The sequence below is a fragment of the Gymnogyps californianus genome, chromosome 18, assembly GCF_018139145.2.
Source record: "Gymnogyps californianus isolate 813 chromosome 18, ASM1813914v2, whole genome shotgun sequence".
Classification (NCBI taxonomy): domain Eukaryota; kingdom Metazoa; phylum Chordata; class Aves; order Accipitriformes; family Cathartidae; genus Gymnogyps; species Gymnogyps californianus.
The window spans coordinates 10,998,047-11,022,799 of record NC_059488.1 but is presented as its reverse complement, the minus strand read 5'-3'; the positions used below and the strand labels follow the sequence as shown (position 1 = coordinate 11,022,799).

At 40.2% G+C, this 24,753-nt stretch overlaps 1 protein-coding gene across 5 annotated transcripts in view; it reads left to right on the top strand.

Moving 5' to 3' along the window:
- Positions 1–520: 520 nt before the first annotated feature.
- The window catches only part of STRBP (spermatid perinuclear RNA binding protein), a 53,453-nt gene continuing 29,220 nt past the window's right edge, over positions 521–24,753 (top strand). For 3 of the 5 annotated variants that reach the window (XM_050907682.1, XM_050907681.1, XM_050907683.1), the window contains exons 1-3: positions 17,606–17,647; positions 19,829–20,004; positions 22,922–23,139. In XM_050907682.1, coding sequence (XP_050763639.1) covers positions 20,002–20,004; positions 22,922–23,139 — 221 coding nt within the window. In that variant the 5' untranslated portion in view covers positions 17,606–17,647; positions 19,829–20,001. Of the gene's footprint in view, positions 572–17,604; positions 17,648–19,828; positions 20,005–22,921; positions 23,140–24,753 lie in introns of those variants that run through there. The other 2 variants (XM_050907680.1, XM_050907679.1) reach the window with 2 other exon arrangements.

Genomic DNA, 24,753 nt, shown 5'->3' with positions numbered 1-24,753 from the left:
GCTAGACAGTAAATGAACTCAGTGGTGAGAAAGTGATGTTGCCTCTTAGAAATTGCCCCATAGTAGGAGCAGAAAAGGGCAAGCTGGTTTTGGAGGCCTTTACTTCTCTATTTCCTCTGATTCTTGGGAAGGGGGACACTTTCACTGAACACATTTCTTGTTTGACTTGTAATACAGCAAAGTTGAGTGTTAGCATAGTGTTTTAAGTATTGGGCCCTAAAGTGTCTTTAGTATTCTCTGAGACACAGGTATGATGTTACATGTGGAAAAGTTTCCCCCAAGCTATTGGATTGAGTTGATTATGACCTTAAACAAAATCTTCCCCTAATCCTAGTTCTCAGCTGGCAGTACCTGCCTTCCTGGAAGAGCAAAAAGAGAGTACAGGTGTGTGTGAAGCCCAGACACACAAGCTCTTTGAAGCTGGTTTGGAAACAAGTGTTGCGTGTTTCTAGAAATGAGCTTTGGCCAAAACAGTCACTGCGGAGGCTGAGGCGACTTGAGGCTTGGGAGCAGGGTCTTCTTGGACACGCAACACTGCTGATTTCCTCCAGTGAGATTTTGCCACAAAATGGTTTGTCCTAGTGCCAATGATACTGTGAAACTGATATACCTTTTTTATTCTGTATTTTAAAGGGGGTGGGTCCTGTAACAGTGGATTGCGATAAGTCATGGTTAATCTTGGAGGAGGCGTAAAAGAATTTCATTACTTATTGCAGGGCATTAAGTGGCTTTGTTTTTTGTTATGGTGTAGCAGCCAAAGCATTGTTACCAAGAGCCTATTTAACCCTTTCCATAAACATGGTATCTCTCTTGAGTGTCCTTATATTTGCTCTTTAAAAAGAGTGTACAAAATTCAGCAAGGAAACAATCCAGCATGCTGCACCCCACTGAATTTAGTTGCTATTGTTGAAATAGGTGATGGTCTTAAAATTGCTAGCTGGTATATACCTGAATAAAGAAGGTATTTAACTTAAATGGTCTTTTTACAGCCTGCTTAGCAAGACATTGAATGGTTGTACTAAACATATCACCTGGAGACTGGGTGAAAGCCTGCAGTTAAGACAGTACAAATCAGTCCATTTAAAAAACAAATTACAGCTTGTATTAAAAAGAAAAAAAGAAGGCATTTGAGTTCTCTGTCCTATGGGAGTCAGCTGTCAAGAGTGAAGCTGGTGCTGTGTTTCTGTTATGATATGTAAGCATGATCATAAAGGGTCCAACGGTGTAACCTTATGTAGATAAGATGAATGAGATTGGGTTGCGGATGTTTTTGTTAACCATAGAAACAAATAACATGTTATCAGTGGATCTGAAAGTGCTGACTAACGTGTGTTAACATTTAATCAATTTTGGAGTTGAATTTAAGTAACAGCTATTTATGTGGTGTTAATTATCTCGTCCTAAGCGTGGCTATAGTGCTTCTGCAGCTCCGAGCTGGTGAGGAGTGGTAGCAGTCAGCACAACCTGCATGGCTGGTTTTTCCAGCTCTGCTGTGAGGAAGCTGTGTGATGTTCTGATAGGTGTGTAACTGATGCTGAATCTGGGTGAAGACATCAATTTTCCAGTATGAAGACAAGAAGGAAAATTAGTCATTTATACCTATTTTTGATACTTCTGTGCTGAAGGGGCAGCTCTTTGCATAGGGAAACTTGCTCTTTTTCTCTGGTTATGGGGTGCTGTAGTTTGCTCTCTGACCCTCTATGCGCTTAGTACTTTTCTACTTTCCCTATCTACTTTGCATGATTTCCATATGTATAATATGACAATTTTTTAATATTTGCTTTAATGGAAAAGACTCTGGAATAGAAGGGGGAGCTGTAGGTGTACAGCATGTGTCTTCAGGGAGTGAAGTACTGGAGAATACACGCAGCCACTGGAAAGCTGGGGGCTGTGGTATGATGGGACAAGTAGGGAATATGGAGCTCCAAGTAAGATAGTTGAAAGGAAGGGGTTGCAAGGAATCCATAAAGGACGATATGGAAGACTATGAAGTGCTTGTAGAGAAAATTGAGGATTGGAAGGTACCCATAAAAATCTGGGAAGTGTTTAACCCCATAATATCATACATTGTGGTAGTTGTGCATCCCAGAGCCAAGCCTGGACTGACTTTAGAGTAGATTAGTAAGAGAAATTTCAGGTTGGATTGTACTTTACTGCGGAGGAGGATTCTAGAAACCTGGCTGGCTAATTTTTTTTTTCTTTTTATATAAAGAAATAAAGGTGTGCCTAGGTGGGGGTCTTCTGTTAATTAGCAATACTTTAGATGAATATTAGTTATGTAACTCCTCACCCTAAAACAAAGAGAAAGAAAAATTTGTGCGGCCTCAGTTCTTGGCTTCTGCAGTTCCTTTCATGAATAGTAAGTGCAGTGAGAACTGGAGATTTTTTTTTTTTCCCCTCCCCTTAAGTACACTAGACTGAAATCCTACCTGAGAACCTATTGGAGCTGGCAGCTGGACTTTGACTAAAGTGAAGGAGCTTGGGCTCATCTTATTTGCCTCACAAAGACTTTTGACGTTGCTAGATGGAGAGATGAGATCTCAGATGTAGTCTCAGATATCTTCTGGAATTATTTTGTAAATGCATATGGTACAGAGACTTAGAACATTTGGATTTCTACTCCTCTTCCAATCCTAATCTTTTTCCCTTTACTCTGGTAGCTGGTTTAGCTCAACAGAAGATGAGAGGAAAATATAAATGCCCAAGAACTGATTTCTCCCCACCTCTGCTTTGAAGAATGCCTTTTCCATGTCATAGATTCTTAGTGATTGTCATCTTTTCAGAGAGCTAAAAGTGTTTGGTAAGCAGCTATTCAATGTCCTAATGCTTCATGATCTCTTGATTTGATGTCTAGATAATTAGACTTAACAAATAGATTAGGGCTTCTTTGGTTACGCGGTCATGCTGTCCAAGTCTTTAATCATATAGGGACTTAATTTGTTTCTTTAAAGTAATCAGCTATGCCATTTGGATGACCTTAAAGAGTGTGTCACTGGGCTTAAAATGTAGTGCTGCTTCTGCATGGTAACCGGGGATGTTATGATGTGTGCATCACAGTCAAGCCCAGAATAATTGTGAGCATTCCTTCTAAAACTGGAAACTGGTAAAAAGCCCAGTGAGTAAACTCTTCAATACCAGGCACAGAGCAACATTGTGATCCAGTGAAGAAGGTGTGGTGATTAAACTGAAAGTATTGATTAGGGGAGCATTTGGCCCCTTTTCAGGTTCTGCCACTGATTTACTGCAAAATTGCATTTCTTTGTGTCTGAAGTTCCCCTGTAAAGACCTGAAATGTTTCCTTCTGTTACAAAAACTGTAATTTTAAAACCGGTAATAAATGTACTGTGGTAAATATGGTGACAAGTGTTCTAGAAAAGCCAGGAAGAAAGGCAAATACTGGGAAGGTGGGGGGAGACAAAGCTGATAACTTCTTTGCTTCTGGTGGGTGAGGGTGAAATTGGTGACTGCCAAAAATACGAGCTCAGAGAAGTAGCTTGTTCTGCTCTGAGCCCACATCTGTACACACCTCCTCATCTCTACAGATGGCCAGGAGGCTGAAGAGAGAACACAGTTGTCTAAATTTGTGTAAGAGAAAAGAATCATGACTCCCACCTTGGAGGCGAACAAGAACCTCCTGTAACTGGGGTATTTTCGACAATTTTAAAAGTTTGGTTGAATTTTCAGTCCTAGCAAATTATGTGAAACCTGACACTGTTTGTAGTTGCTAAATAAATAATTTTTTAATGTTACTTTGTATTAAAAGATGGTTGGCTGGATCTGTACTCTTTATTCCTTCAGAACTAGCTTGCTAAGGAATAAATTTGATCTAGAAGTCTTCTTTGCATGCTTATGCTTTAACAACTTATAAGATACTTTTCCACTTTAGATTTCCTAGTACTTCACATTTTAGAAAAAAAACAACTGTCACCGTGTAAATAGTGATGGTACGATTTGAATCGATCATGATAAAAGGCACAAAAATAAAACCAAAATATTTTCATCTTTGTTTCTTTTCTACTAACATTAGTGTGGGAATAAGATTCTTTTGCGGGTTGATTATTTCCGTACAGTCTGCTTTATCTTTTGGGGGAATTCAATCATTTTCCTTTTGTTAGCCCATGAGATAAAGGATATTGTTTAAAGCAGGTAGCTGGGAGTCAGCATTATATAAGTAGTGAACTCTTGACCAAAAATCTGGTTTTGTGGATGTGGCCTCATGTAATAAACCAATAATAAGAGCAGTTTACAAAGTACATCTTTGACAGTTCTTTGATTAACCCTTATTCTTTGCAGACAGGAGTTGAATACTGAATGTTCCTGAATTGTGACTGTATGTATTGTTCCCCTCCACCCCGAACACTGAAGAACCTGAAACTGGAGACTTCCTGACCCTTTTAAAAACAAACGAGCAATGTTGTTTAACTTCTTGCTGTGGGTCAGGAGCCTCAGCTACATGCCAAGTTTCAGTTCGAAACAAAGTAAGACTGCAGAGTTAAGAAAAAACTCTTGCAAAGAGTGCTTATGTGGAACTACTGATAAAGCTGCAACTGTTGAGGCGCTGTGACTTATTAAAGCAGATTCTTAAAAGGGAAATGAGATATGGCCTGCCCTAAACATTCTTCAATAAACTACAGTTCTTAGTTGAAAAACTTACCAAGTGCATAGGTGCAATATTTTCTGTTCCATACTATGGATTCTGCATTAGTGTTAAAATAACCGCATGTTACAAATGAATCTGCTTTTTCTGTGTAGTTGGGTAGTAACATACCTCTGTTTTGGTTCCTGTTGAGATGCTTCCAAGTGTGCTTTTAGTAATGCAACATAAGCATAACGTCATTGTCATAACAGCATTCCACCCTCAGTGAGAAGTTGCAGCAGCACCATACAAAGATGCAGTTGATCTCTCCCTTACAGGATGATGTCTGTCATCCTTCCAGCACCATGTCTACAAAACTTTCTCTGATGGCTGTGTCGAGTTCCATGAAATTTTGGAGGGGAACAAGTGTACTGAAAGAATATTAAGGGTAAAGAGGATTCGGAAGAGTTTGCAGAGGAACAGGCAAATACAGAGTTGAGCTAAGCTGATTGGGATCAATGAATTGCCCAATGAGGTAGAGAGAGTTCAGGCAAAACTGTCAAATGTTCCTTCAGTATTTGGAGTATCCAGTTTACTCATGCTTCTGCAGTTACTGCAGGGTTTGAATATCATTGTACTGGTGCTTCTGCAGTTGCTGTAGAAACTGTTGGCTCAGGCTGTCTCCTTGGAGCTCTCCTTCAGAGGAAGAACTGCTCAAGGAGAGCTTGTCTGGGCATGGGACTCAGTGGTACGTTTATTGTTTTCTTTTGCACTGCAATCTGTAATCTTTATTTTAATATAAATCCCTTGGATAGCTTCTTTTCTTTTGCTCGTAAATGTTTGATCTGTCTGTGGTACTCGCAGTAAAGGAGTTCTCTTGTGCCAGAAGAACAAAGACTTGCTTTCTGTTTGCACTGGGCACTACTGATTTGCAGTAGTCCACTGGTTTTACTGCCAGTTTTAGCAGGTGCACCTTGTCTCAATGAGTTCTCTTTACCCTCATCACCCAGTACAGTGGCAAATCTCATGCACAGTACATAGAAGACTGAATTTTGGCTGAGAGCTGAGGAGTACAGGGATTTGCTGTACTTCCCCTCTGTTTCCTTTTCCTTGCTCCATTTCCATTATTTGTGCTCCTCTTGTGTTACAGTTGGACTGTCATTGTAGGTCCCTTCCAACTGAAAATATTCTATTCTAACAAAGTTTGGCATATCTCCTGAAAAGACTTTGTGTGCATGTGTAGCATTTGTGTTGATAGATTGGATAGTAGTTCAATTATATGCACGTACAAAATACAGTCTTAAGTTCTTTTGAACTTGTCTTGGAACAGATCAGAAAACTTGACAGTCTATATACTGTAAAAGGACTTTGTAGTGTTCATTCATAGAAGTGTGTAGAGAGAAGGTTGTTAGTGTGGAAAAGATTGAAAAATGGGTTTTGGCTGCTCTTGTTGAGAAAGAAAAATATCTTCCAAGTTTGTCATGAGGTTGCAAAAGCTTGCTGTTCTCTTCCTGATACGTAATGGGGAGGTTGGAGGGAAGGGGGAGAGCAGGCAAAATTCCTGCAGGGTTGGTTCATAGGGCCTTCTGTGCTGTTCTTCCACATTGCAGTGCTTCCAGGCTGCAGTAGTGCAAAACTGGGTTTCCTCTTGCCAGTCTCTCTGTAGCAGTTGAGTGCTGCAGCACAAGAACAGCTTGCAGATATTCCAGCGCAGAAGCAATTAAAGAGGGTAGCTGTTAAGATTAGTATGGGGGCAAGGAGAAGAGCCGGTAGCTTTTAGACCTCTCTGTGTTTGCTGTACAGGAGACAAAATGGCTTGCCTGGAGATCCAAATATCCAGAATGCATGAAGCCCACAGGAAGCAGTACGTTTGTTTCTTGGGAGCCTAAGAGAAGTTGGGGTTAGAAGGAGGAAAAAGTAGCATCAACAGGGATAAAAAGTGGCCTTTTGGCAGAGTTGGGCTTGTTGTAGGGATCATCATATTGTAGTACACATTCTGTAGTCTCCTTGTCAACAGATCTAGGATCAAAGTAGCCACCCTGAATGAACTCACAGAAATTATAAACTGCTGTTAGATGGCTGGAGCTTAGTGTGGATAAGATTGAAGAGATGCTGTTTGAGGTGCGTGATTTGGGTACAGGGAGGGGAAATGATGACATGCATTCCTGGTCATACAGGAATTGCCAATTTATTTTCTGATTTGTAAGAGAGATGCTGTCAGACCCTCCATCCTTTTTGTTTGTTTTTGGGTGTTTTACATGGCTACCTAATACCTAGTGTGAAGGCTGATTTTTTTTTTTGATTGGTTGATTTTTTTGTTTGTTTGTTTTTTGAGAGAGAGAGAAGAATGAACTCCGTAGCCTGCTCCTATGCCACGTAGAGCTTTAGAAACACCAAGTGGCAAAGACAACTACCTTTGGTTTTGTTGGGTTTTTTTTCAAAATGAAATTATATGCTAGAATTTGGTGTCCAGAGTGAGATGCTCGATGCTGAGGAGTGGGCTGCTTTATAGAGTGGGGCTGCAAAGCTTCCCCTTATCTTGCAAATGGCTCAGGTCCCTTGCTAGTATCCTGAAATGTTCTTATTTTTCTGACTCCTCTTCTTCCTGAGAACAGACTGTGTGTGTCCTGCTGCCTAACAAAAGAGGGACTCCATTGTCCTCTTTTGAAAAAGACATAGGTTCCTGAGTCCACGTCAGTTTGACTTTTTCGAAAGAGTGGAGTGCTCAAAAAATTTGATGCCTGAAAATAGGACAAATGTGTCTAATTCAGAATGCTGAACTAGATTCCTGAGTTTAATCACACCATATTCAGATATTTAATTGCTAATTTGGATCTCATGAATCTGCAGGTAATTGTTGTCAAGCATTTACTATGACAGTTTGCCAAGCTGACCTGTGAAGGATGGCTGTGGTCCTATGAGGGAGAGATTGAATAGCAAAAGCAGCCAGCAATGTGATGTCTGTTCAAATTAAACTAAAGAAGCCTAAGTAAAGGGTGGAAAGCTAGAAAGGGGGGGAGAGAGCGTGCTCCATGCTTGGCCTGTATAGTAAATGAAAAACTAACTGCTTTTCCAAGTCCTGCCACTGATTTACTATGGCATTGGGCAAGTCACTTAAGTCGTTGGGCATTGGGGTCTCTTGTAAATGCAAACAGCATAACATTTACACCTATTACAGTAATTGGAGAAGTAACGTTTATGAAGTGTTGTGAAATTCTTGTGCTTGTAGCTAAGGTCTGATTTTTTTTTTTTGCTAATAAAAGCACGTTGAAGCTTGATACTGTAATCAAAATGGAAGAGACTGAGTAATGTTTTTTAGTCTCTGCTGTTAAGTCCAGCCTGAAGATTGCTATCTCCCACAGGTTAGCAATGGAACGTTGGGTAGTACTGTCTGTTTACCGGTAGATGGAGAAGCAGATTTCTTTGATTTGTAACCTCTGAGCTGTTTCATTCAGTTTGTTGTTCATGGTGTTGCAAAAAACCTTGATCTCTTGAGTGGCTGCAGAGACAAAGCTAGTGAAGTTGCAGGGATTGCCAGTTGCTTCCACAAAACAGCTTGGTAACACCTGCATACTTTGGTGAGTATCTAGTTGCAGTATTTAAGAATGAGATCAGAGAGTCTAGAAATGCGATATATTCTCCCCGTGGTAAATGGAAAAAAATTACCACAACCACTTTGAATTAATACAGTTATGTAAGTAGTGTTATTCAGCAAACTATGCTTATTCTCCAATGGAGATAACTTTGATTCCTCTATTAGCTTTTAATTTTCATGGCAATATTTCAAGAGGAAAAAACACTACTTAAGTTTTGTTCTTAGCACAGAGATAAATGGAATGTCTCTGTCACTTGTCTGAAACCATGTGTTGAAAGGCATGATTTTTTTTCCTAACAGTTTTGCAGAGTAATAGGACAGAATATGATTTGGATTACAGAAGACACATGCTGGGTCAGTTTAAAGTCTGCCAAGTTCTAATTTGCAATTTCTAGAAAATTTAGAACAGAAACATCAGAGTGCCTGCAGAAATCATCATTCTAAATTTAACTTGTGGATTTCGTCTCGGTAAAGCATGAAACTGTCTGGTAGTATTTGTCCACTGAATTTCGGGGACAACCTTTTCTTGTGTTGAGAGTTCTGCACTGGTGGTTCTGGCATTCTTTTCCTGGTCCTGCAATGTGCAAGTTCTAAATGCTTTAGAGCAAAATGCTAAGTGAGAAAGTGTTAGCTAGGTTTAATTACTTCCTTTTTGTTTCTCTCAAAACAAGCAGAAAGCCTTTGGAAGAACTTCTTTCACCTTGTTATTGTTTTCTTTAAAGTATTTCTGCAGTTAATTAATGAGGAACTAACTTTTTTAAATGGTTCTTACTGGCCTCTGAACACTCTGTTGCAGTAAGTGTAGGAGTTTCCAAATATCACTGAGAAGGCCCAATACAGAGACTTCTGTTTCCACAATAGAGGAGCCATGCAAAGTGAATAGAAGAACTCGTAAAACAGCAGAAGCAAGTGCTCTTTCAGTGCACAAAGCAACACATCTGTGTACTTTTTTTTAAAAAGGATTTTTCTCATTAACGCAAAAGTTGCAGGTTTTAGAGTTGAATTTTGTTTGAACTGTGGAATAAGCTATATAATCTGACATTCTTTTACTACTAAAAGTCTAGTTTTAGACTGTGAAAACCAAGCAGGTTTTTCGTGCTGACGAGAGCAGAGTTCAATGTTCATGTCCCTTTGGTTCTTGTTCTCCTTGCTGCGGTATCCTGTAATAATGATGGTGTTGTGACGTGGACGCAGATTTACATAGGCGGCTAAGCAGGCAATAAAAACGTTAAGACTGTAATCTAGCTTCCTCATAACTTCTCACTGAGGGATGAAAGGTTTTATATCCTTTTGCCCAGCTTAGGAGAATACTATCAATTTGTATAGTAGCTGGTTTTTAATTCTGGTTTTGATCCTGCCCTCTGCATCTTGAACTGTGCGCTCTCCTACCCTGACAGGGGTGGCTTTCCAAGTGCACCTTCTTTTGAAAAATAAAATAAAATAAAATAAATCCCATCAATGTTGCTTTTAGGAACAGTAGGTTTCCTGTTATCAGGGGAACCAAAGTGGCTAGACAGAAAATGCAGTTAATGGCCCAAAATAAACTAACTTAGATTGTTTTTCTCTAGTCTTTCCCCTGATAGTAATTTCAAGTGTTACTTTTAGCAACTATAGTGTATGAAGGGAGCTTTGGGGAGAAAGTGAGAGTTTTGTTGTTGTAAATAAATCTCCCTGCAAAGCTGAGAGCATTTTGAATGCTGCTATTGATTGCACAGTCTGTTTGCTTCCCTCAGAGAAAAACGGGTATGCATTCTCTTTTACACTGGAGTTGCAGGAGCTGGCTATTGTGGGCTTCTGTTTCCTAACCTGGATGTCATGTTATTAACCTCCACAAACCCACTAAAAAGCGGGTTCCTGTGGCTTGTGGCAGGCATGTTGCCTCCAAGACACTGATGTTGATCATAGCCTTATATTTTGCTGTTCAGAGATGTGTTGCTTAATTTTAACAGCGAGAACAAGGTATGATGTTGATTACTTGATCTAAAGAACAGTGGTGAATGGCAAAGACTGAGGAAGCCTTCTATTAACAAATGAAGAACTAGAAGTGTCTTTCATGCTGTTCTGAGTAAAGTGGCACACTAGAGACGACATCATTATCTATGAAGAGAGATTAAACTAATTCATATCCCTGTATGAAATTTAAAGAAAAGAGACCAAACCAGCAAAGTTGTGTCCATGTTCTTAAAAATGACATCCAGGTGGGACTGGCAGATTAATACTGATAGCTTCTTTTTCCCCCCCAGATTTTATTTGAAATTCAAAAGATAAAAAAAAGATTGAATGTAACTTCTCAAGTTCAAGATCAATTACTTACACAGTTGTGTTCTCCAAAGACATTGGAGAATACAGTGCTAGACACCTCAACATAATTTTGCTAACTTTTAAAATTTCAATTTCATATTAAAAATAAGCAAACAAAAAAGGCTGTGGAATTCACTACTCATCTCAGGAAGTTCCTAAGGATGAGACTGACAGATATAACTTACACTGAGAAATTAATTTTGCAACCTGGCTTGTGGTCTTCAAACTGAGCATTGCCACCACTGATGGTGCCTGCTAAAGTTACCTTTTTTTTTTTTTCCTTTTACATAGCTGTATTGTGCTAACTGGAGAGAAGAATAATAGATGAGTTTTGCAACTGAATTTGGCAGATCTGACAGCACATGCATGCAGCGTAGATCTGCTGAGGCAAGAAGATGCTGGATTAAGCCAATTTAAAATATTTTTAGACTCTTACGGTTTTCCGGGAAATAGGGGGGGTGGGGTTGTATTAGTTTTGTAAATCTCTAAGTTTGTTTGTGGCTCGCTTTCTTCTTAGCCAAGCTAGGACTTCCTCCTGCAAAATCGTGTTCAAGACATGAATAGTGGACTTACATCACTAATGTCAGACGGACAGTTCTTTCTCTGCCATCGAATGTGTTGGGGTTCTGTTGTTTTTTACTTTCATTATGGATGTTTTTGCTAGCTTTCATGCCTAAATAAACTAATTCAAATCTTTTGGTAGGGTTATCGTGCATTCGAAGTAAATAATTGCGTTCTGAGGCTGAAAATCGATGGCAGCCAGGGTACTCTTCCCTAGAGAGATATCCCCCTTGCTTTCTGTTGTAGGGGTTCTTGCACTATATTCTGAATGAAATTTGGTAGCTTCTGCCTGGCAGATAGTATTTCTACCATTCTTCTCGCTCCAAATGCTTCCTTTACTAACACTGATTCGTTGGCGTTGAATACTGGTTTTTGGAACATGTGCTTTTTAGAAACAGTTCTACTAAAAATCCCCCTTTCCCCTCTTTTTTGTGTGAATGACTTATAAAATCAATTTCAAGTCAGTCATGTTGAAGAAATTAATTAATTAAACTGCAGGTTCTGTTTTGTTGTAGCTGAGGGTGCTGTGCCTGCTGAGGGCTGCAGTGAGCCCTTGCAGGCAGGACTGAAGACCTGAGTGGTGCAGCAGCCAGCAGACAGGATTCTGCTCCTCTGGGCTGGTGAGACTGTACGGGTCATATCTGCAGCGTTGTGAAGGAAGAGTGTTTCAAAAGAGGAGGCTTTTGTTTCTGAAACAGCCTAAGATCATAGTTACAGATTTTGTTTCAGACACTTCTGTGGCATTACTTGTGGTGACATTGAGCTTCAGACTTCCCTGGAAATAATAATCTAAGACACAGGAGAATAAGAGAGAACCAAACTGAAAATAACAGGGTTGGATGGATGAGAGATGGCAAGAAAAAACCCTTAAAGAAGCTTTTAGTAACCTAGAACCTTTGACAAGATGTTCTTGGACAAAATAGCCAATTAGACAGGAAGTAAGAAATTAACCTGAACTTGTTCAGTAGTCGTAGTGGAACTAAAACATGGTAAAAGTCTGATGGAGGATGTGTATTGGCTGAGAGCATAAGAGCTCTTTGCACAATACTTGCAGAGTCTAGTGGTCTTCTGTTCCAAATCCTTTTAAACCTTCTTTCTTTAATCAAAAAAAAAAAAAAAGTCACTGAAGCAGCAAGACTGACATACTAGAAAATGCGTTTAAGTAGAAAGTCATGAATGTTTAAACTAGCTGAAAGGCAGATGTGCACAGTAGCCAGTGTGGATTTGCAATATTGAAAATGCCAGCTTCTTTACATACTGACATCAGGGAAGAAATTCTAGGGGAGAAACTGTTGCTTAAATTTTGCCATTAAGGGTTGCTGAAATTTTAGTCAGAAGGATAGCATTTATTCTTAAAAACTTCTTAATACTTTGAAATTGAAACTTTGTGTAAACATTAGAAAAATGTGAATCTCAAATATAGTATTTATATTGTGTTACTTGTAAGAAAGAATTACTAAATTTATTTTATTTACAACACAGAGGTTTAGGATCCGTGTTGCTTTTCTCTTTCATCTTGCTAATTACCAAGATATGTATTAGCTTGAGATGCAGAACAGGGAACAGCTACTACAGCAAACGTGTTTTGCTGTTGGCTCATGGAATTGATGAGAAGTGCAAACCACCAATACAAGCAGATCTAGTTTTACTGTAGGACAGTTTGTTCTCCAGTCTCTCTCTTTTTTTAAATTTTATTTTATTTGTTACCAACATAGGGAGAGAATGCCATGATTTCCAGCCTTTTCCATGTGTATGCCATTGGCCTCACAGTTCTGTAGAAGACATGTTCTTGGTGGAAGAGTGACATCTTGCTGGCCTTTTCCCCATCCTGGTCGTGTGTGTCAAATGCAGTTAGTTGTTAGGCTGCAGCTTAGGTCAACCTGCAGTCTATGGGATATGAATCATAGCAGGAAAGAAACTGGGGCACTGCAGCTATTTCAGTTAAGCTGAAGGGTGCTAGGGAAGGAATGTCCCTGTTCTTAATCTGTTAAACATTGTGGCTGCTTCCCACTGTGGTTCTGGAGCAAAGAAAGCCTTGCAGGTAAGGAAGTGGACGCAAATGATATGGACATGGAAGGTATCTAGGAGTTTGAAGGTCTATAAAGCTTTAGTGTTGGGATGCGAGTGCAGGTCAGGGCTTGGGTGGTGAGAAGCCCAGCATGGCACTAAACTGCACTGTGTGTTTGAGGAGGTAGAACTGTGATTCTCTTTTTGGAGAATGTGATATAATTTCAGGCATAGATCCAGAATTTTGCTCAAACCAGCTCTGTCTCTGGAAAAATGACTTTGCAGATGGTGAGTGTCATTTCAGTGTAATGTAATCCTTTTTATTAATTTAGTTAATTCTTCAACTGTAAATGAATGTAGTCTACATTATGAATTTCGGATGATTTTGAGTGTGGATGTCAAATTACGACTGCTTCACAAATGGGTGCGTACTGCAAAGTAGCATCAGGTTTCCATTGTCCAGTTTAGCAAGAAGAGCAGGAGTGCCTGTGTTAGGATGTTAGAAGTCAGAAATCAGTTTAACATTTCACAGACATTGAGAATCCAGTGGTGGTTTCTGCCTTGTCTCCAATGAATACTGTGCTGTTAATTATTTATGTACTATCTAATCTGTGATTTTTTTAAAAATTTTTTCTTTTTTTAAGACACCTGCCAAGAAGTGCTCCCTTCAAGATGTTTTGTTTTCTCTAGTGCTCAGTTTTACAGGCCATTCAGTTTTGGGTGTTTCTGACTGGTTGAGCAAGAAATACATTAAACTATTAATGTTCACATGTCAAGTTGTTATTTCAGTGTCAACAGCCAGTTTTTAATTCTTTTTTGCACTTGGTCTGTCTCTACTCAGTCTTGCATCTTGACACCCATACCACGAGATGAAGGCATTTTCAGGATTATTTCATTAGAGACCCGTTGTAGCACTAGCTGTGACTGGTGTGCTGGGTATTGTGCAGGTGCCGGGGAACATGAGGCCATGTAAAAGTCTGGAGGGAGAGAGATGTAAAAAATACCTTGAGGACTGCAACTGGTGTGCTGCTCTGAGGACCACTTCGTGAGCTTGGTGGTATATCTTCCTGTCCTCAGTAGTGAATAGTAGCTTAAATCCTAAAGGAGAAGGATTTATATTCCTTCCAAAACTATTTTTCTGTTATACATTATAATTTGATATCTGAAGTTATTTCTACTAACGTATATTTCTTTCTGAGATTGGATGGTGTGATTCTATATAAAATACACCATTTTCTTCTTTAAATGATTGTATACGTGCTCACACTGTGCCTCTGTGTTCCTTTTTCAACCTTCCTGTTAGGCTAGTGATGATTTCCCCTTAGACCATCTTTTCTTCACCCTCTTTCCAGGAGCTAAAAATATAAGCTATGCTCTGCACATCCCTGTTTCCTTTTACCTTAATACATTAATCTAGATGAACTGATTGTTTGACTTTAATTCTTCAACTTCTTTAATTACTTTATCAGTGTGATTTACTTTGGCTGTTTTTTCATTCCTTGCTCTACAATCTGGAGGGGAATCCATGTGTTCACCCATTTTCAGTTGCAAGTGCCTTGTTGCATCTTTGAACCGAGGGTCCCCAAGTTCTCTGTCCATGCCTGTCCTCCTTGGCACAGCTGAATTCTCTCTAGGAGCTCTTTCGGTAGCTTCCTTCATGCTGAGAAGTGGGCAGCTGCTTTCCTTGCACTGTGAGCATTGTCAGAGCTCTAGACCCTGCAAGATGACTTTGATTACTCCGTTCTGGTGATCACAGGCACCATGATTTCAGATCTGTTTATCAAGTATCTGCCTATCCTGTCTTTGGCACTTGTTAAAGCTGAATGTTGGGGCTACCTGACAGAGGCTACTCCTAAGAGATTTCTGAGCACAGGAGCCTTTTCTTGAAATGTTGTGAGAACTGAACAGGCACGAGTAATACTAGACTCAGGTATTTGTTGTATGAAGTGTAAGAATTTGCCAGAGGAAGTACCTTTCCAGCTTTTAACTGTAGTGTTGCTTTGTAATTACTCATTTGGCTGGAAAATTCCAGTCTTCTAAAGGCTAACCCAGATGCAACTTTGCCAGGAATTGCATTACTTGGAAAATAATAAAAGTCCTATGAATATACAGTCTCCAGGTGAAATGGAATGCTGAGCCTATTGTTGGAAGCAGTCTGAGTCTTATTAAATATGTATCCCAGTGTTACAGTTGCACTTCTTTACAGAATGCTTGTATGGTTGTGAGTGGCAAGGATTTCTCTTCATATGGTGGTGAAGAACGAAGAAACCAACTGTACAGCGTACAGGGAGTTCAGATTTAAAATAGTAAATATCTGCACAAGTAGAAGGTCAGTCATACTTTGCAGATTTCTCCGCCTTGTGCTCCTCACTGAATCCTCATAAGAAATACAATTCATGTGTTCCCCTCAGTTTGTTGATACTTTTAACATGAGGGAAAACTATTTTGATATTTCTCTGTCAGTTATTTTGACATTAATCAACATTGCAGATCTTGTTTTGTTTGGTGTCTGGGTACATCATAAAAAGAGTTGCTGAAAGAGTTCAATTACAATATCAGCATCTCTGCCAAACGTATTGAGCTGTTCTGAAAAGCGGCTTGTCTTTTCTGACCCAGATACACAGTTTCCAACTGTGGGAGATGCTGCCAGAAAGACTCTTGGCAGAAGGCCAGCAATAAAATTATACTGCAGAAAAACACAACATATTTTCAGCAGCACTTTGTATGGTGTGACGAAAAATTACCTGTCTCCTGAATGCAAAGCAGAAGTTAAAATAAACTTCCAATTTAAAGTTGCAAGCCTCTTATTCTGACTTTTAAAGGTAACAAAAAAGGATCTAAATTGTAGTTCTTTTCCATTGCTGTGTCTGATACACCTCAGGCTGTGTTAGGTACTCACTGGTTTGTTATTAGCAACCTTAGTTGTACTTGCTGCTCTGTTAACATAAACTTTGAGTGATCTTAGGGTGGTGTACACTGTAAACTGTAGTTCTCATGGGCAGATACTGGTATAAGGGTAGATTAGGAGGGTGTTTTTAATGCTTTAGCTGAATATTGTTGGCATGTGCCGCCTTGAGGTAGCATTTAAAACCCATTTTCATGGTATTCTACTTGGCCTGGCCAGGTGCCTAAACAGCAGGTCGTTGAAGTGAGGGTTTGGAGGACTGGAGTACAGTGACCCTGGTTTCCTCTTCTCTATTGCACCAGTAACACTTCCGTGCAAGGTACCACTCTGTGCTGCGAGGGGATATCAGGATGCCAAACATAGTTCATGTCTGTTTTCTGGAAGCTTATAGCTCCCTGATTCTGACGTTACATTTCAGTCCCCCTGGAGTGCAAGTACCTGTTTCTCCTGCTTTTTCACTTTTCTGTTCACAAGCACTCAAAGGTAGCTAAGCATATTCATTACTTCTGGCTGTTTAAATGCCTGTCTCTTGGGAACACAGCTGCCAGATGCAGGAATATATCCTACTACAAAGGCCTCATCCGAAATTCTTTTCATTGTTTGTCTTGTGCCAAAGCATAAACTTCCTCTGTGAAGGATGGGATGTTTAATGGAAACACTGTTAGACTGTCATGGTGTTTTAATAACATTTCTAATGTGTCAAATCCCCAGTGACTTTAAACCACACTGCAGACTCTACTCAGCTCCTCTGTGACCTGGTTTGGAGACAGCAAGTATTTACTCTTGTTTTACACTTTAGGGCCACATGATACAGAGGTAAAGTGACTTTCTCAAGGTCACCGAGGTCTTGATAGTGCTAGTAGCTTTTCCTAGAAATTTTTTTGCAAGTGTGGGTGGCAGCCCCTGGGTAAGACAACCATGCATTTTAATATAGTGTTTTTTAGTCTGGGCATCAGCTGTTACTTCCCTGAGGATGCAGGGACAAATATCCTGCTATAGCCTGGTAGTAAAATGAGACTGTTGGATTTATGGAATTGCTGCTCACTTCACATGATGCTTTCTGATGTGTTTGGTGCTGAGCTATGTTCTGCTGCCTTAGTCCATATGGTTGGAGCAGATTTGATTTTAGTTTTCCTTAATTTAATTCTGCATGCTGTCAAATGTACTTTGTTCTGTATATTGTGTCTGCACTTTTATAGTAAACTAACTCCTGTTCAGTGCTTTTGTTGAAAATTTTCTCTCCAAGTCTGAACTATGTTAGGTTTTCACTCCTGTTTGCATTTCTGTGAAATATTCTTAAGATGTTAATGACTTGAAAGACATCGTATATCAGCTTCAACTCAACTTTCAGGATTTTTTTTTTCCCCAGCTTTCTGAGTTTTATAATAAAGTTCCCTTCATAATTCAGCTGTATGTGCCCTGACCTCAGCCATTCACTGCTGAGAAAAAGGGCAGGTAGAATCAAACTCGTAAATACCTTCATCCAACAACTTTTACTTGTCACTGAAACTTGAACCTGTCTTGAAAACAAGATGGTTACTACCCGCTTGAGGCAGAGTATTGAGAGGGGTTGGTGGTTTTGCTTCATCTGTCCAGTAGAAGATTAACCCCCATCATAGCTGTGAAACATTTATTTTCGGTCTGTTTCAGATTTTCAGAGAACACGGAAAAGCACTCAGCACATCCAGAAATGCACCCTGAGGTATGTCTGTTTCCAGAGCTTGTGAGGTAGTTTGCAGACTTGCCCTCTAGACAACAGTCTGCTCAGCAATTTACTGAAGCACCAGAATTTGCTCAGCCAGCTATCTTTGTCCATCTGCTTTCAATACACTGTACAAGCTGATAAGCAACAGCTTGCAGTAGTCTTCAGAGGGAGGCCAGGCTGGAGTGTTGCTTGGAGTCTAGAGACATTGTACTGGGCGTATGCTGAAGTCAGCAACACATTCCAATGCCCTTCTCTCTGCCTGGAATTGCCAAGTTACAGTTACCAGAGAAGACAGCAAACTGAAAATGTGAAATGTAGGAGTCACAGGGAAGAAGAGTATGTGAAGGTAGCTGGAATGTAGTTTGAAGAGACAACTAATTTGAAATAGATAGATGATCTAGAAACATGTCTCATAAAAGTCTCTCCAGCTTGCCATCTGCTGACTCAAAAGCATATTATTATTACAGAAAAGCAAAACAAAAAGACCTCGTAAAGAGTCTGGTTGCTTCTGGAGATGGTGAAAGGCTATTAAGTGTGGAAGAGCTTATGACTAGCTCATAGAATAAATAGTGCCAAAGCAGTAATCTTTGCTTATTTTTCCTCCCAGCTGCCCCTGCTTGGTTTTCAGGATCTCATAAGAGAAGAATCTGGTCCTATGAAAGAACATCCCCTTCCTTGATTGCTTCTGGGAAGCAATTTGGTAGAGTGTTAATATACCTTGGTAGGGTATATAGCCTTTGTGATAAGAAGCGAGGTCCTTCAGGGTTTTCATTATCTTGCTTTTCCCAAGTATTTTTAGTATGACTGCATTTAGCTCTCTTGGGGTTTCTTCCTTGGCAGTCTTTGCTGCTGGAGCAGACAGGCCCCTGCACAGTGTTCTTGTCTGGCTGCTTTTTGTTTTACCCAATTCCACATACCAAATTCAGTGGTGTGAGATACAAACAAACAACTATCAGGCACTTGCTGCCAAAGCTATTGGTCCTTTAAACCTGCTTGATTTCTTCTTAACTAGGAAAATAGTGAAGCAGGATTTGTTGTTGCCTTTCCGCTGGCATGTTCAAATCTCTATGGGATGCAATATTTTAATTATTCCCTGTCACACCCCTGAGGTTTAAGCATCTACTCGGCTTTCAAGTCATCTCGTCTATCCCTCTGCTGTTGCCAAACATGCTTTTAATCTCTAACAGTGTCAGGATTTTCTAACAGACAATATGCAACATATTGCTAGAGAAGGAGGATCGACATATAGGAGAAAAGGAAAACATTTGAGTGTGTGTGTCAGTCTGCAGAAATTTACTGACTGGGTTTCCAATTGCGTCAAAACGTTGCTGAAAAGCTGATGCAACAATATGTGCAATGAAAGCAAAACAGGAATTTTCTGCAAGGACTAGAATGTCTTGCTATGCAACGAACTTATGCTTTCCTCTCTCTCACATTACCTGCTCTGTTATTCTGCTCTTCTCTTGTATTACAGAGCGTTCATTTGCAGTTCCTTATGCTGCCAGTGCTGGTGTTTTGTTTCCTAGTTTAGTACAGGAGGGCTGCTCTTGCAGGATCTTTTAAATGTTGTGTGCTGTGAAAAGCACTGCAAGGGCAGAAAAGGCGGTGTGGATGATTTCAGCTGAACATTCTCACAAGTCTTACATCTTCAGTTTGTGATAACGTGCTTGTCTCTTTAAATAACAACTTACAGTTATTGCCACCTGAAGTCTTAGTTCTTGTTGTACAGCATCTGACACATTCAGGATTGAGGGCTGCACTGGGGATTTCAACAGATAATTACTTTTTGATAATTAAATATAGTGTGTTTGATTCCTTATGTGCATGCGGCATAAAAATAGAGACTTCTTGAGCTGGTTTCATATAGAGCATATTTGAGACGTTGGATTTCCCATCTTCCTCATACCAGAAACTTAGATTGCCAGGTGGCTGACAAACCACACTGAGATAAGCTCTAACTGGCATGGGAAAGTCGTTACATACGTGTGGGCACATTACAAAAAGTTGCTTTTCCACAGTGACATCTGCTTGTTCAGGAATAAATGGTTCAGTGACTGCCTCCCCATCTTGAAGCCTGCTTGCTTTAATCAGTGGTTTGACTTAATGTGCTGCATTGAACACTTATTGGAATTGACATGCCGTTTCTTCTGGTTTCAAGTTGTTTCTCTCTTTTTGCAGGTGAATTACAGAAAGTGACTCCCAGAGCATCTTGGCTGTATGAACTCTTGAGCTGTGAAGGGACTGAGAGGCTTATGAAGAGGTTCTATCAGGCAAAACAGTGCTTAGCAAAGACACCAAGGAGGAGGGAAAAGGAGAAAGGGAGGGAGAGAGAGCTGAAACACTAACAAACCATGGTAGGTATTTGTCATCTTTCACAGGGTTGCATTAAAAATATTCTCTGCTGACAGTCTTGCATGGGGCCTGATAAAACCAGAGTAAGGGGATTTTCTGACCTTGCACTAAATTAGAGATGGTACTGCATGCTTTGAGCAAAGCAAATGAGGTTTGATATTGTCAGCCTCTTAAAACCAGAGAGTTGTCTTGCGAGCCTGCATTACATGAATTATTAAGTATGAACGAAGGGGATGCTCGTAAGGTTTTCTAATAAAACTGGCATTAGCAAGCTGTAGCAAACAGCATGAGTGACCTTGAACTTGCAGGTTGCATAACCAAATGCTGATACTCCCCTTCCACCTCTTCCTCACAAAAGCAAGTGTTGATTATTCCTATTTGTGTTCGTGTGATTGAATGTGGTTCTGTGCACACTTTGTTAATAGTGTAGATAAAATGTGTGTAGTCAAATATACTTGGTGTATATTGTTTAAGTGAGGGGTCATTTCTAATCTGCATGGTATTGGTTGCAAATTGGGAATGCCTGAGATGTTGAATTTGTAAAGCTGTGCAAGTATGAAGTATTGTGATGGTAAGATTCTGAGGATGTGTTCACAAAAAGGCAATAAACCTGCCCAGTTCCTGAAAAATACATGTGGAGAGCAGTTTAAGCATATATACATATTTTTAAGTCCTCTAAGGCTATTACTGAGAGAATGGAAATGAGAATAAATGCAATAAATTTTAAATACAGTTCTCTAACATTTGTGTAGCTGATTGCTGCCGATAAGTCTTTTTTTATATATAAACACACAGCCTAAGATGAGACGTTTACCTGTTACAGAGCACAAAGGGAGGAAGAATGCTTGACAAAGCAGAGTTGTCAATATATTGTATTTTAAAAAGTGTCCCATTTTGCTATTATTTTTGGCCTAAATTGTAATGAAGAATTGACCATGTCAGTCCCCCTTCATTAGGAAAGAAAACAAATGTCTTCTAATTTAGGAGTTACCAATTTGTTCCTGTTTTACTGTTTTTCCTAATTGATATTTCATGAGATTGGAGATGGTGGGGGTGAGTCAATAAATCCAGCTTGTCAGTTTTCACTGCTGAACTGCAGCTCTTTCTGTACCCATGTTGTGGATAAGCCACAAGAGGGACCTCCTGGAAGCATTTTGCAACCTATGAAAGTACTGGGGATAATACCAGACCCTGACTGATGAATTTCTTTTACTACCTGAATTGTCTATCTGAGTAGGAGCACAGAAGTTAGGAAAGGAGTGATGTCACATCGACCTTCAATGGAAGGGACTTAGTGAATGCAATAAGCCAGGAACTCATGACCAGTTCCTTAACAAGGATTCAACCCAGAGGCCTTTGAGATCCTTCAGAGGCTCTTTTTGTCATTAAGAGTGCGTACTGTTACAAACCCATGAAGTCGGGGTGAAAATGAAACCTAATTAAGGTATTTAATGTGTAGGAGGAACACAGGGTTTTGGTTGATGATTCCAAGTTCTGGGAGGCTTTCAGCAGTGATTGATGTGTCTATAGAGAACAAGATTTAGAGCTGCTCTTGCCAGAGGTCTGTGCTGTGATCGCAGCTGCTCTGGGTCACTGTTTAGATCAAAAAAGTCTCATCTGGATAGTGTGTGGCAAACCATGAGCTTCCCAGCACAAGTTACCCAACCACTGAAGTTTACCCTCAACAGTATCAATCAGGACTCTGAGTTTCACTGCAGACTCTTTTAATTAGCACTGTAATCTCTTCCTATTCTTTTGGGTTTGGTTTTTTTTTTTTAAGAACTTTTTTCAGTCTTTTCTTACCAGTTTATCCTCATCTTCATTCGTGGCTTTGTAAATCTCTGTGCAGTTTGCTAAGCCTCTCGCAGCAATATGTGTTGCCTATGACTTCATCTGCAGCAGTAACAAAACCATAAGGGAATGGCTATTTAATTGCCTTGTTCTAAGGTGTGTTGCCATTGTCTCTAGCATAAATAGAGGAGAGGTGGCTGCACTCAGCACTTCCAGAATATGCAAAGTTGTATTTGGAGAGTATCAATGCCTTTTACAAAATAGGAATCTTCTCCGTGTTCTCCTTGTCTGCACTCCTTTCAACATGCTTTACCCAGTCTGCTCTCACCCTGGGATACTTACGTCCTAAACTTCCCTACTGCGAAAGGTTACCTTTTGGGATAAGGACCCTGGCTCTTCTCTTTGCTCTGAGCTATCCAGCTGCTGAAGGTTGACACAAGCCAACAAAGATTGCTGTAATTCAGGAACTCCTTAACTCCTGCTAGTATTCCAGGGTAGGGAAGCCCCTCTTTCTTTCAATACTGTTGCTCACAGCTTGTATCTCCATGAGATGCAGGTCCTTCAGGCAAGATCAGGGCCTAAGTGATTTCTCACTGACTTTGAAAGCTCAATGTAAATAAACAAGCTAGTCAAAGGATGAGAGAAGTCAGAGACAATTAATGAAACTGGGAGTGAAACTCAGGCTTTTTTTGGTCCCCTGCTTCAGCACTCTAACTTTGTGCGTAGCCAGCCAGACCATGCCCTCTTCTCAAAGAGAAGCTTGGTGGGGGAGGGCAGGGAGAAGCGAGAAAAACAATGAAACTGAGAAAAAGATTGGGGAGGGAGTCATGAAAGGACAAGGTGTAGAAACTCCACTTCTAGCCATTGCAAACAGAGTAATGCATACTACGGGTCTTGACCCTATTTTGTATCCACCATAGCTGTATATGGGTGTACGGAGTTTTTGTCTAGTCCTAGACCTAATTTCTCCCTTTTCCAGATTTGTGACTAGCGCACACAGTGTCACAACTTCCACTGACAATGGATGTACCAAACAAAAGATGAAATTCAGCTTGCTTAATTTTTAGATGTATGTAGCAGCTAATCTGTTCTTTTCTTCCCCCCCCACCGTTTCCCGCTTCATAACAGAGATCTATCCGATCTTTTGCTAATGATGACCGCCACGTAATGGTGAAACATTCAACCATTTATCCATCTCCAGAGGAACTTGAAGCTGTCCAGAACATGGTATCAACAGTAGAATGTGCCCTTAAACATGTCTCTGACTGGATGGATGAAAAGAACAAGTCTACAAAATGTGAGGGTGATGTGGAAGCAAAGGAGGAAGCTGCAGAAAGCAATGCCAAGTGAGTGAGTTGAGCCTCATAATGTGTTACTGTACTGCTCTGAATGGGTTCCTTTCCTTCTAAATAAGAGTCGTAGTGTTACTTGATTCTGTTGCATATGAATGTTCATAGAAGGAAATGGATATATTTGGACTTTTTGAGGTGGGAGCACGTAGGGTGAGTGCAGGGAATAGTAATAAGCCCAATGTGGGCAGCAGTTGCTCTCTGTTTCATTATTTTACTGTGATGTTGTGAAGTTGCATTTAGCAAACAAACCTTTCAGCAATTATAAGCGAATATATGTCCCTGTAACACACAAATGCAAGTCCACAGCCACGTAGCTTAGGGGCTCCTTCAGTTTAATACACAAAAAAAGATTTTTATAACCTTTATTGTTTATCCAGCAAACTAACTTTTCTGAGGATCCATTACCTTCCATTATTGTCATGGTTTAACCCCAGTAGGCAGCTCAGCACCACACAGCCGCTCACTCACTTCCCCCAGTGGGATGGGGAAGAGAATCCGAAGGGTAAAAGTGAGAAAAATTGTTGGTTGAGATAAAGAAGTTTAATAGGTAAAGCAAAAATCATGTGTGCAAGCAAAGCAAAATAAGGAATTCATTCACTGCTTCCCATCGGCAGGCAGGTGTTCAGCCATCCCCAGGAAAGCAGGGCTCCATCATGTGTAATGCTGACTTGGGAAGACAAATGCCATCACTCGGAATGCCCACCCATTCCTCCTTCTTGCCCCAGCTTTATATGCTGAGCATGACGTCCTGTGGTCTGGAATATCCCTTCGGGCAGCTGGGGTCAGCTGTCCCAGCTCTACCTTCTCCCAACTTCTTGTGCACCCCTCGCTGGTGGGGTGGGGTGAGAAGCAGAAAAGGCCTTGACTCTGTAAGCACTGCTCAGCAGTAACTAAAACACCCATGTGTTATCAACGCTGTTTTCAGCACAAATCCAAAACATAGCCCCATACACCTTACTGTGAAGAAATGTAACTCTATCTCAGCCAAAGCAAGTACAATTATGTGGTTCTCTACTGAGTGAAACATCTGCTCTATGTCCCAATTTACTCCCTGACATGGTGCCAAGTTTTGCTCTAGCATAATTCCAGTAGTAGAGCAAGAAGCAGGAACAACTGGCTTGCTTCTTTTTTAATTTTCTTGGTGTAAAACTTTTTAACTTCTGGCTCTTCAGTGCTTTCTGGATAATCTGTTTCACATGCTCTCCAACTCAGGTAAGTATCTATCCAGGTTACAGATTAGGAAGTGAAGCACCAGGAGACCAACAGCCAATTTGTCATGCCTTGAAAAACCTGACTTCCAGTTCTCTGCTCTTCCTGTGGTATAATACTTCTCCACTGAACTTCTTGGGACTTAATCTGGAACATCTGTAGTGTAACCTGCACTAGAGATGTAGTCAAAGGACTCTTTCCATTTCCTTTCCGATGATGCATGGAATATTAAGAAAGTCTGCTGCTACATGGGCTTTGCCCAGTAAGTTCTGATCTTAAAACGGATAAAGAAAGTGTATTCTTTTTCATATATATTTGTTATGTTTTCTGACACCTTTTATAGCAGTGAAAGGTTTATTGTGAGGCCTTTTTTAATTGTTGGTGTCCTGCTAGATAATA